Here is a 16033-nt window from a genome sequence, read left to right on the forward strand (position 1 = left end):
ACTTTTAAACCATGTAGAAGCATTCTGAGTCGAGCCTTAATAAAATTTTAAGCATGTTTGATTGATTGGAACAAAGCCATCATCAAAGCTAGGTCCATGCTATATGTTAATAACAGGCCACCATTTTTGCTACTTTGCCTCGCCATATCCTCGCCATAAATTACATATAAAAACACCCAAGCATTGTTCACGTTTCTGTATTGCAATTAATGCAACTGTGTCCAATGTTCCGTCTTCTTACTATCGCAATCAATTCTTGTTTGGTAATGCTTGCTTGGACGTTAATGGTAATTTGTCTGTTGTTCATCGACATGATTTCTCCACTATACCCTTTATTTCAACATTTTATACAAACTACAAACAAGGTTATTTTAGTCATAAATGAAATGGTCCAACCTTCTATATAAGCCATTAGCTGATAACATTACCTTTCAACTTTATTCAGTCTTCACTACATCCGACTACATTTTCAAAAATATATGGACCGTTTTACCCCTCAAAACATTTTTATTTCCATCTTACTTCTACCCAGTATCCTTTACTTCATCACTTATCTACGAAAATGGCTAAACTCACAGTCACAATCATTAACCCCACCGTCACCACCAATTCTTCCCATAATCGGTCACCTTCATCTCCTCACCGACATGCCACATCATACCTTCACTAAACTCGCTCAAAAACTCGGTCCAATAATCTACCTTCAGCTCGGGCAAGTTCCCACCGTCATCGTCTCTTCGCCTCGACTCGCTCGACTCATCCTCAAAACTCATGACCATGTCTTCTCAAATCGTCCTCAACTCGTTTCAGCTCAGTACTTGTTTTTCAACTGTTCCGACGTTACGTTCTCTCCTTACGGACCTTACTGGCGTCAAGCTAGAAAAATCTGTGTCACCGAGCTACTTAGCTCCAAGCGAGTCAACTCGTTTCAACTCATCCGAGATGAAGAAGTGAGTCGGTTACTAACAACGTTGTCAGCTCACCCCGGTTCAGAAGTCAACGTAAGTGAGCTTTTCTTGTCGTTAGCGAATGATATCTTATGTAGGGTGGCGTTTGGGAGGAGGTTCACGGAAAGGGTAGGATCGTCAAATCATTTGGCAGCAGTGTTGAGGGAGACACAGGAACTGTTCGCAGGGATGAGCGTAGGGGATTTCTTCCCCGAGTGGGAATGGGTTCACTCAGTGAGTGGGTATAAACGAAGGTTGATGAAGAATTTGAACGAGCTAAGGCGAGTTTGCGATGAGGTAATACAGGAGCATTTACAAAGGGGTGAAACTGGGATTAAAGAGGATTTTGTGGATGTTCTATTGAGAGTACAAAAGCAAGATAACTTGGAAGTACCCATTACTGATGATAATCTCAAGGCTCTTGTTCTGGTAAATCTTTCATCTAACTTGTTCAACTAACAAAATTTTGGGTTAATTATTTTTTGGGCCTTGACAATTATTTTCATTTCAGACCTCAATTTTTTTCCTCTCAAGTTAGATATTGAACTCGTAGTTGGTACTTATCCTCGTATTAAGGCTTGAACTTTTTTTCTAAGTTAATTTCTGATATTTTTTTGAAAACTCAAAGTTCAATAGAATAATTGTCAAATTTAAGCCCTAATATGAAAATAATTGTATCTAAATGTTAGAGATATCACCTATCACTTTCCAAATATAAATATACTTCCTTTATATTTAAAGGTTAGAATATTCACCTCTAAATCTCCTCGAGAACTTGAATAGTCAACGCTCAATGGTATTTACAATACAATTTGCACTCTCACAAAACAATTTATCAATGAACATATTAGAATGCACTCAATACTCTCTTACCCAAAACTTATACAAGCCTCAAAAGCATATATTCGAATTTAGCTTGCTAACATAGAATTTAAGTGAATATCAAAGTAACTTCTTGAAACTAGCCATTACAATCTCAATAATCAAAATACAATCAATCGAAGATCTGATTTCTAAAACAATTACATAGTCCTCATTAGTCCTTCATGTTTCAAGAGTTGATTTGATTCACTCTAATCCAATCCCATCTTAAAATGCTAATGATAGGTTTTCCATTGATGGATCATAATATCTTCAATAAAATAACACATTAACGGGTTTAAAGATTTTCTTTATTGAATTGTCAAATCAAATAACATAAGTTTTTAACCACCCTAGTCTGTAGGTGGCATTGTCAAGTGCCACTCAACACTCTGAACTCATTTTACTTTAACTAAAATTATTAAAAAATTTTAAAAAATATGATTTAACTGTTAATTCAATTAACTTATATCGATTCTCAATTTAACCGTTTCAAAACCATTCCTTAGACCGATACACGATCAATTCCCAATCAAACCAGTTCAAACATGTCTTAACTTTATTTATTTATTTTTAAGTTGTGATGTATTCATTAATTTAAAAGTGAAATGGCTTTTTTGGATGTTTAGGACATGTTTGTTGCAGGAACAGATACATCAGCAGCAACCTTGGAATGGACAATGACAGAGTTAGCCAAACACCCTGAAATAATGAAGCAAGCACAAGAAGAGGTTCGAGCCGTCGCACGTCGAACCGGTAAAGTCATCGACGAAACCCATCTTCAACACCTTCACTTCATCAAATCCATTATCAAAGAGGCTATGAGACTACATCCAACCGTGCCCTTACTGGTTCCAAGAGAATCCATGGATGAATGCATTATTGATGGCTACAAAATACCACCCAAAACTCGCCTCCTTATCAACACTTATGCTATAGGAAGAGATCCCAATTCATGGGATAATCCCTTTCAATTTAATCCCAATAGATTCCAAGATTCAAACATTGATCTTAAAGATCAAGATTTTCGGTTTTTACCATTTGGCGGTGGGAGAAGAGGTTGCCCTGGTTATACTTTCGGTCTTGCCACCGTCGAGATCGCACTTGCTCGCCTCTTGTTTCACTTTGACTGGGAACTGCCTTACGGAATTCATACTGATGATGTTGATGTTGATGAAATTTTCGGCCTTGCATCGAGGAAACGAGCTCCGCTAATACTCGTCCCGACGGTAAACGAAGGATTGTGAAGTTAACAACTAGGACAATGAAGTGAAGTCGAGACCATCTTGTAGAACTGTTTCACTCTTTTAAAAAAATAACCAAGTTATTGCTTTATCCGCAGGGGTGTGTTTGGATGAAATTCACTTGCTATTCTTGATTATAAGTTTTTCAGTCCAATAGGCAATTCAAAGAAAGAAGAATGAACAACCATATAAATTATTAGTCTAATAAGTTGCTAATGAATTGAAGGACTCTAATTGATTGAATCCATACCTGGAGGGATCTCCATGAGCAGCCAACCAAGGTTCTGCCATGGAAGCACCGAACCCATGGAAATCAGTGTGTTGTTTATTTTTTTGCTCTTTTCTTTGCGATACATAGCTATTATCAACATTCTATTTCTCACATACAGTTTGAAAGCAATTAAAGCCATTCAAGATTCAGAATCAATGTCTTCTAGGTCGACGCTCCTCAGGCGAATCCATCATCTCCTGGAAAATGTAGGAGATTGGATAATCTAGTACATCCCTAGGGAAGAAAACTTAGAAGACAATAGATTAGCTAAAATAGCTTATAATAAAGAGGAAGGGTTGCAATTGTTTACAAACAATCCTTTTGTTTTAGTTTAATTGATTGTATTTTCTTTGCAAAAAAAAAAAAAAAATCTAAAAGTTTTGTTTAAAAATAAAAAGACCACTACTTACCTTTGAATATAAAGCATTTTAATAATAGGATTGATGGTGGAATCAATTAAACAACTGATTCTCATTTAAAATAGTTGTACTATCAATCAAATAATAATTAAAATTTCATAAAAAAAATTTGAAAAGTATAAAAAGAATTATAAACCAGTTTAATCATTGGTATTTTTTTCGATTTTCGAATTTTGTTGAAATCAATATGTAGAACTTAAGGCCCATTGTAATTAAGTTGCCGGTTAGGTCGCCATGAAACAAATGTAAACCGTACATAACTAAACACCTTTGCTGGCCTGGTCGTCTCTAATCAAACTCATAAATTCCTTTCAAACCCTAAAAGCTTTCCATCAATGAACAAGTTTGCAAATGTCTCAAATTGGTCTAATATCGAAGGTGATGTTTTGAGATACATTGCGGACATGATTAACTCTGTTTGGGATCTCACTCGTATGACCATAACAAACATTATTTCTATAGCATATGGGAAGAAATATTCGATGTAGTCGATTTGTCGAAGATATGAGGAAGGAGATGTTGAGAAAGCCCTTTTGGTTGGTTGTTAAGATGTGGCCTCGATCTCGAAATTCGACTGTTCAATCTATTATCAAACGCTAGCCTTCCTCTTCTTTCACTACGTACTTTAGCCGATCAAGAAAATCTCTCACTTGAAGAAGTGTACGAACTTCTTTTAGCAAAACTAGTATTATGGACAAGTCCTGAAGAGCCTGATTGTATAGTTTTAGCAAATAATTGGAAAGATTGGTCATAGGAACTAATTTCCAGAAATGATGAGTAGAGGAGAATAGAGCAGGAGAAATGGAGAAGAAGAGGATGAGAGACTGATCCATTCAATAACAGATAGCATGCATTCCTTCTTCTCTCTGATGCTGTTATATCGAAGAAGGAGACTTGCCTCGTGGAAAACAAAAGCCGTTTCACTTAAAATGGACTAAAATGCTGCGTTTAACTAATGAAAACCTCAATTCAGCCTATTATTCTATCCCTTAACAAATACTCCCACTTGAGTTTGAATAACATTTATCATTTTAAATTTTACCTTGTCAAAGGATCCTTAATCATTGGATAGTGCTGAAAGTGAAATTTCTAATAAAATTGATATCAATCCTAAACATAAAGTATAAAATAGACATGAAAATATTAAAATAAGTAAATTATCTACAAATCTTATTTTATATCCCTAATTACTTAAGCTTGATTTATGATTTAATCACTAAATTATATTTATTTTGATATTTAATGTTTTGGTATCATTTTATATTTAATTATTTTTTTCTCAATTTATCCTAAAAATCTAATTTTTATTGAATGCCAATAATTTCAAAAAGTAAAATAGAAAAAAATCAGCTATCAAAATGAATATATGAGTATATTTAAATATCAGATCATGAATAAAGACGACCTATTTCTTCCTTGGTTCATATCACGACGGCGACCAAATATTTGATAGATGACATAATAAACCACTGAAATTATCCGGTACGGCTGGCGTAGCATTTGGCATCCGTAGTATATTTGCTTGACAAGGAAGAAGGTCCAAATAAGAAGAATGAACCACCCTATTGGCGGGACGATAACCAGTACCAGTACAACCGTGGCAAGGCTTCCACTAAGGAGACTGATTTTGGTAACTATGATACGGTGAATAGACGAGTTATCGTTGCTGGTTATGATTGTTGCAGCTGCGGCGTAAACAAGTGTAGCAGTGATAAATATGAACATGATCGCAGGGTGGGTGTCAAAAGGCACCGCCATGTTCGTGGACTGATATTTCACTTGTATGAGATTGACAAGCACGCTTATTAGAAACCCCAGACTTGCATGGATACGGTTGTTGCAGCTACAGTAAAGAAAGACAGTGTTGTTATTTTGGCTCAACAAACATCACTTAAAAAGATTAAATACATTATATACCGGTATTCGATTGAATGATATACAAGAAGAGGTGATAGACTGATTTGTCTGATAGAGTTAACGAGTTACCATCTTTCTTCATTATGGTGGGCATGGCGACGGAGCAGTACTCGTAAATTCAACAGAGATGGAAGCGCCTGGCATAGCTGACAAAGCTTTGGAATTGCACCATATATCAGCTTAACGAAGTGAATAGTCCAAATGAAAAGAATGACCAGGCCTAGAGGCGGGAAAAGGGTAAACGTAAGTAAAACCGTGGCAAGACTTCCGGCTAGGAGGTTGATGTGATCGATAACTTCAGGGAAGTAGGGAGTGCAGAAAGTTATGGAGTAGACGAGCATACAGATGACGAACATGGGCATGACCACACCTTGGGTCTCAAACGGAGCTTCAATATTACGCAGGGGCTGGAATTTGAGGTTGATGAGAGCTAGGAATACAACCATCAGAAAGCTGAAACTAGTGATGCAGTTGATGTTGTTAATCCTGCGATAAGTCAACGATACAAACAATAATTAGTATAGTCTGTTTATAACGTTACAAGGTGGGGAATGAAAAGGGGAAGTGAAGAGCTAAGTAACCTTAACGATGGAATGTGGCCAGGAGACATCTTTCTTCTCTGTGGTATGGACGGAGACCCAAAACCATGTTATTAGCTAGTTGCTTGGGAAGGTGCTAGTATATAATGTATTTAATATTTTTAAGTGATGTTTGTTGAGCCAAAATTACATCACTGGCTTTCTTTATTTTTAATAACCTAGTCATGATTTTGAAGAAGCATTTGACTTCTTCAAAATTGAGCCAAATGTTGATTTTGGCTTCCTCAAAGTTGAGCCAAAATTAATAACATAGTCATGCTTCTTCAAAATCAAGCTTGGCTCAACAAACATCACTAAAAGCTATTAATTTTGGCTTGGCTCAACAAAAATAAAGTGCATTATGCTTCTTCAAAATCATGCTTGGCTCAACAAACATCACTATGTTATTAATTTTGGCTCAACTTTGAAGAAGCATCACTGTCTTTCTTTATTTTTAAAAAATTATTTCACTTTATATTTTAATATAAAATATTTTTTATTAATTTTTTTATTAATAAAATTTCATTTTAAATACGAGATGTTTATAAATACATTTTCATAAAACAAATAATAATCATTTATTTTTATTTTATTTTTATTTTGGTGATATAAAAAAATTATTTTAATTATTAATGCTTATTATGATTGTTTAATTATAAATTCGAGCTTTAAATCAAATTTATCTCGAGTTTAGGTTAGATCAATCTCAAACTAAATTTATTATAGACTCAGATTTTCTTGGCTTGAATTTTAGTTGAAGTCAAATATCTTTGGTCTTATCATTTCTTGAGCTCGAACTTTTCTAAGCTTGAATATGTTACAAGCTTGAGTTTTCTTAAACTCAAATCGACACGGATGGACTTTCGAGCTCAAACCTATTTTAGCGGCTCTAATTCCCAATCCAAACAAACTTTTGTAAAACTAAAAGTTATATTTTCTATCATAAAACTAATCTAAAAGTTTTGTTTAAAAATAAAAAGGCCACTATTTAACTTTGAGTATAAAGTATTTTAATAATAAAACTGATGGTTAAACTGCTCAAATCGTCAATCCTCATATTAAATAGTTCTATCACCCATCCAATATTAAATAATTAAAATTTTATAAAATTAAAAAATATTAAAATTATAAACCAGTTTAAGACTAGTCTTTTGTCTTGATTTTCAATTTTTTACCACTTCCAAATAATTAGTTGAATTATCAGTTAAATCCCTTTGCTCAAATGCATATATAGACCTTAAGGCCTTTATAATTAAGTTGCTGGTCGGTCCCAGATTAAGAAAAATATATTTTGTGAACCAAAATCTAAATACATATAAGTATGTGATGTAATAAGTAAATTTATCTTAATTTCTTATTTTTCACCAATATTTCAATAGCAATCATAAGTTGTTCATAAAATTTGATATAAAATTATTTTTAACACATCCTTAAAATATAAAAATAAAATATATTAAACAAAACTATCCTAATTAATCAAGAAATTAAATAAAATCCCTTCCAAATTATTGCATCTTCTATCCAAAATTTCAAATCAAAAATCGAGAAGGATAAATTCATTTTTCTTTTCCATTTGAACAAATTGGTGCTAATAACATATTATGAACTAAAAGAATTATAAAAAAAAAACAAAAATTGTAGGTCTAATCAATTTCACTTTTGATTTCGGGTCCACTACTGACATTCATTGAAATAAGATTTTAAATATATCATAATGATTTTACTGCTAAATAAATTTTAAGTATAACATTTAGTTAAAAAGTATATTTAAGTCGATTAAGTCCTAACTTCATTGGCATGAATATTACTGTCAATGGAAGAAGACGTGGGTTTTAATGTGTTGAAGCGCATTATTCTTCTATTGATGGGCTACGGAAGAGCTATGGGCAGTTCTAGGCATTGTGTCAAGAAAGAACAGACATGATCAAAACTTACAATAAAATTATTCAGAAAAAAAGGTGCGATTTAAGTGTTGCTTAGTTGTTAGCATTTGGTTTGATAAAATTTTATGTATTATCTCTCTATATATAATTGTATGTATTTTTGAATTTTTATATTTTTTGAAAATTTATAATTAAATTTTTTAAATATTTAGAATGAATGTTAGAGGCTATTTTTCTTAAATTTTTGAAAATCAAAATTAGATTGACACAACGTGCAAACTGAAACGATCAGATAGTCACAGGTATTGGAAAGTCAGTTGTGTGGTTAATTAGGTTTTGATTAGGTGAATTTGTTTAAATTAAGAGTAATTAGGTGTAAGGACTAGATTGCATATAGGGAGAAAGTTGAATTATAGATTAGAGGAAAAGTGAAGGGACTAAATAAGCAATTAAGCCATAAATTGACAAGTGGATGGTGTTGGTAAATACATGTGTAATAATAATAAACATATGTATTTAATAATATAATATGTATTTCTTATTAATTAAGTAAATATTTATTATTATATTATTATAATAATTAAAACAAAACCCGAGTAAAATTCAATGGTATTTCTATAATCTGGATATTTAAAGACATGATAATATAATAAGCACCATTAAATTATAAGGACATATTAATGTCTAGTATCATGACTATCATTTTTTTATTCAACAATATCCTATTCGCACAATTGCTATATAAATAGTTATTCACATATGAAACCATATTTATTCGTACAATGACATTAGTTGTGCAATACTCAATTCATGAATACATCATTATATACCATACTCAATTTTCATCACTTGCTATATAATAGTTTTCTATAATTTGTTCACATATCATTTAAACAATGGCACTATCCATTCCATATTCAATTCATAAGTATTTAACTCATGTATTCCATGTATTTACAACATATTTCACGTTCCATTTTCAACACTATATCAATTTCATTTCTCATACCATGCCATTTAAATATCAATTATAAAACTTTATTATATGTTTACCCCTATTAGCACGACTTGGACTTGGACGGATACACGGATCCAACCAAAACATACCAGTTTGGCACCCAGTGTCTTATCAGCTAAACCGAAGTAAATTGGCACCCAGTGCCTCATCGAACTAATCCAAAGTAGTAAATTGACACTCAGCGTCTCATCGACTCGAAGTCGAAGAAATCCTTGAACTCTTCCAATCCTATGGCATGCCGTTTATATCTAACTCAGCCCGATACAATTAATAGAGTTTCAATTCACTTTTCAAATACAACCAATATTCATTTCAATTCAAATAAGCAATATATTCAATATATACATGATACCAATTCAATCAATATAAATTTAATAAATTCATCACATACTAAATCAATTCATTTCAATTGCAAAACACAATAATTCTCACCTCAACACTTACCATATTCATTAAATTAAAAATACAACAATAAATAACTAGTTTCGAATTATAGAAATACAAACTGAGTTTTACTTAGCGTACGGTTTTGTTTTCCATCTCATCACATCACATCACATCTCCAAGTGCCAAGAGGGTATGTTTCAAAATTTTGAATAGAAAGGCATGTACTTCGGAAGATCAAGTGTGCTCCAAGTAGTAGGGACAAAAATATATTTTATGGAAACTTAATTTTTTTTTTAAATGTTCAAATATATTAATGATTAGCCAAAATCACTTTGGCACCAAATGTAGTATTCCTATATCAGGTTCCTTAAATTGAACCGGGTATAGGGATGTTATACAAACGTTAAAAAGATAAATTTATTGTTATGCTAATAAAATAAATTTACATAAACATTTTGCCAGAGATTTAAATAGCGAAGTTATTTCATTTATCTAACAGTTGTGAATAAAAGAAAATGAAACTAGTGGAATGAATAGGCAAGTTTTCACAATAACATGGTAAAGTCCAAGTAACAAATGCGCTTAACGCGACTCAAACTCAAAGCACACTTGGGGTGATGAATACCATAATTATCAAGACATCACATAGGGTTCGATAAAATTCTTAATTAGTTCCCCTTGTTATATGTTAAATAATGTGTTTTTTTCTTCTTGTCATATTAAATGCTTTAGCATTAAGAATTTATTTTCAAAATGGGTAGATTCTATGATGAGTCACATAAAGATTAGGGTAGTTTTATTTTGATCATTTAAAAATATATAATTTTCAATTTAGTCACTGCTATTAGAGAAATTGAACAAATTTATTCAATTTGTACATTCTATTAATTTAATCTTGATTTTAAAAAATCAACAAATTTATCTCTTGATCTTAATTCTAAAAATTTCAAAAAAATAATATTTTAATAATTGACAGAATAATTTATTCAAATGCAAAATATTTTTTTCTCGAGCATTTATTATAATGTGTTCCTTAATACTATAATTAGGAGTATAAGGTGAAAGATACCTTGATGTCATGTTAATATTGTTTTGGGTTAACAAATAATTATAATGAAAAATATAAAAATAAATATCATGTAAACTCATTATAAGTTTATAATTACTCGTTCAGGTGGTAAATGAGCCAGTTTGGATAAGGATTTTTTCGAATTTAGGTTTTGTCGGGTTTAAATCAATTTAAGCTTAGATTTTTTTTTTTTTTAGACTTAAGCCTTTTTGGACTTGGATTTTTTGGGGTTCAAATTCTTTTTTTTTTTTTTTTCAGATTTGAACTTGGATCAAGTTAGATGAGCTCTAACAAATTCAAATAATTTTGAAGTTTCTAAATTATAAATATTTTAATTTTGTATATAAAATTTATTATTATACAATATGTATATAAATTGATAAAATCTTTTATTATTATTTATTATTATACTTAAAAGGAGTTAAATGAACTCATCATTGGTCGCCCTCACAATAAATTAAAAAACACCCAAAGCGTTGTTCACGTTTCTGTATTGCAATTAATGCTACCGGATCTAATGTTCCGTCTTCTTACTATCGGACTTTAATGGTAATTTGCTGTGTTCATCCACATGATTTCTCCACTATACCCTTTATTTCAACCTTTTATACAAACTACAAACAAGGTTATTTTAGTCATAAAAGAAATGGTCCAACCTTCTATATAAGCCATTAGCTACTAAGTCTTCCCTACATCCGACTACGTTTTCAAAAATATATGGACCGTTTTACCCCTCAAATCATTTTTGTTTCCCTTCTACTCGGTATCCTTACCTTCATCACTTACCTACGAAAATGGCTAAACTCACGGTCACAGTCACTAACCCCACCGTCACCACCAAGTCTTCCCATAATCGGTCACCTTCATCTCCTCACCGACATGCCACATCATACCTTCACTATACTCGCTCAAAAACTCGGTCCAATAATCTACCTTCAGCTCGGCCAAGTTCCCACCGTCATCGTCTCTTCGCCTCGACTCGCTCGACTCATCCTCAAAACTCATGACCATGTCTTCTCAAATCGTCCTCAACTCGTTTCAGCTCAGTACTTGTCTTTCAACTGTTCCGACGTTACGTTCTCTCCTTACGGACCTTACTGGCGTCAAGCTAGAAAAATCTGTGTCACCGAGCTACTTAGCTCCAAGCGAGTCAACTCGTTTCAACTCATCCGAGATGAAGAAGTGAGTCGGTTACTAACAACGTTGTCAGCTCACCCCGGTTCAGAAGTCAACGTAAGTGAGCTTTTCTTGTCGTTAGCGAATGATATCTTATGTAGGGTGGCGTTTGGGAGGAGGTTCACGGAAAGGGTAGGATCGTCAAATCATTTGGCAGCAGTGTTGAGGGAGACACAGGAACTGTTCGCAGGGATGAGCGTAGGGGATTTCTTCCCCGAGTGGGAATGGGTTCACTCAGTGAGTGGGTATAAACGAAGGTTGATGAAGAATTTGAACGAGCTAAGGCGAGTTTGCGATGAGGTAATACAGGAGCATTTACAAAGGGGTGAAACTGGGATTAAAGAGGATTTTGTGGATGTTCTATTGAGAGTACAAAAGCAAGATAACTTGGAAGTACCCATTACTGATGATAATCTCAAGGCTCTTGTTCTGGTAAATCTTTCATCTAACTTGTTCAACTAACAAAATTTTGGGTTACTTATTTTTTGGGCCTTGACAATTATTTTCATTTCAGACCTCAATTTTTTTCCTCTCAAGTTAGATATTGAACTCGTAGACTTGAACTTTTTTTTCAAGTTAATACCTGATATTCTTTTGAAAACCCAAAGTTCAATAGAATAATTGTCAAATTTAAGCCCTAATATGAAAATAATTGTATCTAAATGTTAGAGATATCACCTATCACTTTCCAAATGTAAATATATTTCCTTTATATCTAAAGGTTAGAATATTCACCTCTAAATCTCCTCGATAACTTGAATAGTAAACGCTCAATGGTATTTACAATACAATTTGCACTCTCACAAAACAGTTTATCAATGAACATATTAGAATGCACTCAATACTCTATTACTCAAAACCTATACAAGCCTCAAAAGCATATATTCGAATTCAGCTTGCTAAGTAGAATTTAAGTGAATATCAAAGTAACTTCTTGAAATTAGCCATTACAATCTCAATAATCAAAATACAATCAATCGAAGATCTGATTTCTAAAATAACTACATAGTCCTCATTAGTCCTTCATGTTTCAAGAGTTGATTTGATTCACTCTAATCCAATCCCATCTTAAAATGCTAATGATAGGTTTTCCATTGATGGATCATAATATCTTCAATAAAATAACACATTAACGGGTTTAAAGATTTTCTTTATTGAATTGTCAAATCAAATAACATAAGTTTTTAACCACCCTAGTCTGTAGGTGGCATTGTCAAGTGCCACTCAACACTCTGAACTCATTTTACTTTAACTAAAATTATTAAAAAAATTTAAAAAAATATGATTTAACTGTTAATTCAATTAACTTATATCGATTCTCAATTTAACCGTTTCAAAACCATTCCTTAGACCGATACACGATCAATTCCCAATCAAACCAGTTCAAACATGTCTTAACTTTATTTATTTATTTTTAAGTTGTGATGTATTCATTAATTTAAAAGTGAAATGGCTTTTTTGGATGTTTAGGACATGTTTGTTGCAGGAACAGATACATCAGCAGCAACCTTGGAATGGACAATGACAGAGTTAGCCAAACACCCTGAAATAATGAAGCAAGCACAAGAAGAGGTTCGAGCCGTCGCACGTCGAACCGGTAAAGTCATCGACGAAACCCATCTTCAACACCTTCACTTCATCAAATCCATTATCAAAGAGGCTATGAGACTACATCCAACGGTGCCCTTATTGGTTCCAAGAGAATCCATGGATGAATGCATTATTGATGGCTACAAAATACCACCCAAAACTCGCCTCCTTATCAACACTTACGCTATAGGAAGAGATCCCAATTCATGGGATAATCCCCTTCAATTTAATCCCAATAGATTCCAAGATTCAAACATTGATCTTAAAGATCAAGATTTTCGGTTTTTACCATTTGGCGGTGGGAGAAGAGGTTGCCCTGGTTATACTTTCGGTCTTGCCACCGTCGAGATCGCACTTGCTCGCCTCTTGTTTCACTTTGACTGGGAATTGCCTTACGGAATTCATACTGATGATGTTGATGTTGATGAAATTTTCGGCCTTGCATCGAGGAAACGAACTCCGCTAATACTCGTCCCGACGGTAAACAAAGGATTGTGAAGTTAACAACTAGGACAATGAAGTGAAGTCGAGACCATCTTGTAGAACTGTTTCACTCTTTTAAAATAAAAATAACCAAGTTATTGATTTATCCCCAGGGGTGTGTTTGGATGAATTTCACTTGCTATTCTTGATTATAAGTTTTTCAGTCCAGTAGGCAATTCAAAGAAAGAAGAATGAAAACCAAATAAATTATTAGAATAATAAGTTGCTAATGAATTGAAGGACTCTAATTGATTGAAAAATGAAGAACTAAATCCATTCCTGGAGGGATCTCCATGAGCAGCCAACCAAGGTTCAGCCATGGAAGCACCGAACCCATGGAAAACATGAGCATTTGCTCTCCTCCCCTTCCCCATCCACTTCCCACACTCCGCCAAATTGTTGTCAAACACTGCCGGATACTGGCTCTCCGGGGCCAACCTCTAGCCGACTGCAACGATGATCACATCACAAAGCTTGGCAATCCTTCAATAAAACATATTGTTCCTTGCACTGTCATTGCTTCAGCTGTGACACTGTAATCCCATTGGTAGTTTCTTGTGCTTTATTCCAGCTTGAAGAGAGTAGCCACTGCAAATAAAAGCACCATCTTGGCTTTTTTGTCCGATCATTCCTATACACGTATTTATTTGAGCCATTTAATAAGTTGATTATCAATTTTCACATTCATTCTATAAAAGGAAAGTTAGCAAATTCAAAGATACTTACCTCTTGGATGAACTAAAACTCATAACTAAGTTTTTTAACACTTAAATCTTCTCCTCCAAGCTTGGAAGCTCACTTTCCATCATTTCCACGTTTCCCACAAATTAAAAATATAAAAACCCAAGCTTATAAAGCTTTCTCCTAACAAAAATTTCAAATAGCAAGGTAGGAATGATGGAAGTACAATTTCTTACTTTATTTGGACTTTTCTCTCCTTAAATTCAACTTTCTCTCATCAAACCCATGAAGCATTAAGCTTGGATGAAGAAAACAATGGTGGAAATGAGCTTAAAAAATGATTTTTTGCTTAATTTTGGTGAAAAATCAAAATTGGGAGGACTTGATTTCAAGAAAAATGGTAAGAAAAAGAAAAGGAAAATTCTCCCTAGAAGAAGATGAAGGGTTGGCAACTAGGATGCTGATGGGGTGAGGGGGGAGTTTGATATAACCAAGTTAAACTAAGCAAAATGTGCGCATTCAATCTCCAAATTAATTCGCATTTAAGGGCTAAAATGAAACTTCAATTATATAATATCAAAAAAAAAAATTCAAACATTATGTGTTGGCTTAATAGTCGGGTATTCGTTGCCATAGGTATAGCTTCAGTTCAAGTACAATTAAAACATATTTCAACTCATTCTCATGCTCAATAATCATCAATGCCTATGTTTTCTCAATTTGATCAAATTATATTTTAATTATTCAACTTTTTAAAATCTATGGTTTGATCCTTTATTTGACTCATTTCCATATTTCCTCAAAAATTCACTATGTTTAATCCTTAGGTGTTGTACCAGAAATTTTGGGGTGTTACACTTACTATCTATATTGAAAATGGTACATGGTTCATGAGACCATTCTTGAATAGTTTCCTGAACAAGTGTCGTGTTAGGTTTTGTTGACTTGAAAGTAGTTGTTAATGAACAAGATATGTACTTGGAATAAGTGACTGACTAGGAAGCTGACACTTCTTCAAACACTGCAAAACAATGCACAAAAATAGGGGATATAAAAATTGTTTTTACAGTTTGGTTTCTCTATATCTACAAATTTTAGGCTAATAAGAAATATTCACTATCTTCAATTCTTACAACAAGTAAACTTAATCCATCATATTTAATCGCACCAACCCATTGGCCCAGGTAGATTTTTGAGAGATTTGATTTTCATCAATTGCTGGAGAAGCAACGGATGATGAATAGGGTTTCGATTTGGGAAAGAGAAGAAAAGAGAGGGGGAGAGAAAGAGAGAGAGAGATCTAATCTCCATTCATCATTGGAGAAGCAATGGACATTAGTTAAGGTTTTGATTATTTTGATTAGGGAAGAAGAAGAAAGAGGAAAAGGAGTAAAAAAAAAAAAAAGAGGAGCTCTGAATGGCGGCCAAAAAATAAGCTTGCCAGCAGCCCAAATGATGACAAAAGAGGGAGGGGAAAAGGAAAAAAGAGAGAGCAAAGGCTTGTCGACG

The 16033-nt window shown here is 33.3% G+C and overlaps 2 protein-coding genes across 2 annotated transcripts; both read left to right on the forward strand.

Annotated features, from left to right (window-relative positions):
* The first annotated feature begins 434 nt into the window (after window positions 1-434).
* On the forward strand, window positions 435-3143 carry LOC105784873 (tryptamine 5-hydroxylase). The gene is made up of 2 exons (XM_052622648.1): window positions 435-1376; window positions 2438-3143. Exons 1-2 carry the CDS (start codon window positions 480-482, stop codon window positions 3053-3055), a joined length of 1515 nt encoding a protein of 504 aa, XP_052478608.1. The 5' UTR covers window positions 435-479; the 3' UTR covers window positions 3056-3143.
* An 8128-nt stretch (window positions 3144-11271) lies between these two features.
* Window positions 11272-13949, forward strand: LOC105777923 (tryptamine 5-hydroxylase). Its single transcript, XM_052622649.1, has 2 exons — window positions 11272-12202; window positions 13241-13949. The coding sequence occupies exons 1-2, from the start codon at window positions 11312-11314 to the stop codon at window positions 13856-13858; spliced, it is 1509 nt and encodes a 502-aa protein (XP_052478609.1). The 5' UTR covers window positions 11272-11311; the 3' UTR covers window positions 13859-13949.
* Window positions 13950-16033: the final 2084 nt, after the last annotated feature.

The sequence above is a fragment of the Gossypium raimondii genome, chromosome 10 (genome assembly GCF_025698545.1).
Source record: "Gossypium raimondii isolate GPD5lz chromosome 10, ASM2569854v1, whole genome shotgun sequence".
NCBI lineage: Eukaryota > Viridiplantae > Streptophyta > Magnoliopsida > Malvales > Malvaceae > Gossypium > Gossypium raimondii.

What these genes read in the sequence shown, in the direction of transcription:
- LOC105784873 (XM_052622648.1), top strand. Translation starts at nt 480, where the DNA reads ATGGACCGTTTTACCCCTCAAAACATTTTTATTTCCATCTTACTTCTA. An exon ending in ATCTCAAGGCTCTTGTTCTG is followed by an intron (nt 1,377 to 2,437) that starts GTAAATCTTTCA and finishes TTGGATGTTTAG; the next exon opens with GACATGTTTGTTGCAGGAAC.
- LOC105777923 (XM_052622649.1), top strand. Translation starts at nt 11,312, where the DNA reads ATGGACCGTTTTACCCCTCAAATCATTTTTGTTTCCCTTCTACTCGGT. An exon ending in ATCTCAAGGCTCTTGTTCTG is followed by an intron (nt 12,203 to 13,240) that starts GTAAATCTTTCA and finishes TTGGATGTTTAG; the next exon opens with GACATGTTTGTTGCAGGAAC.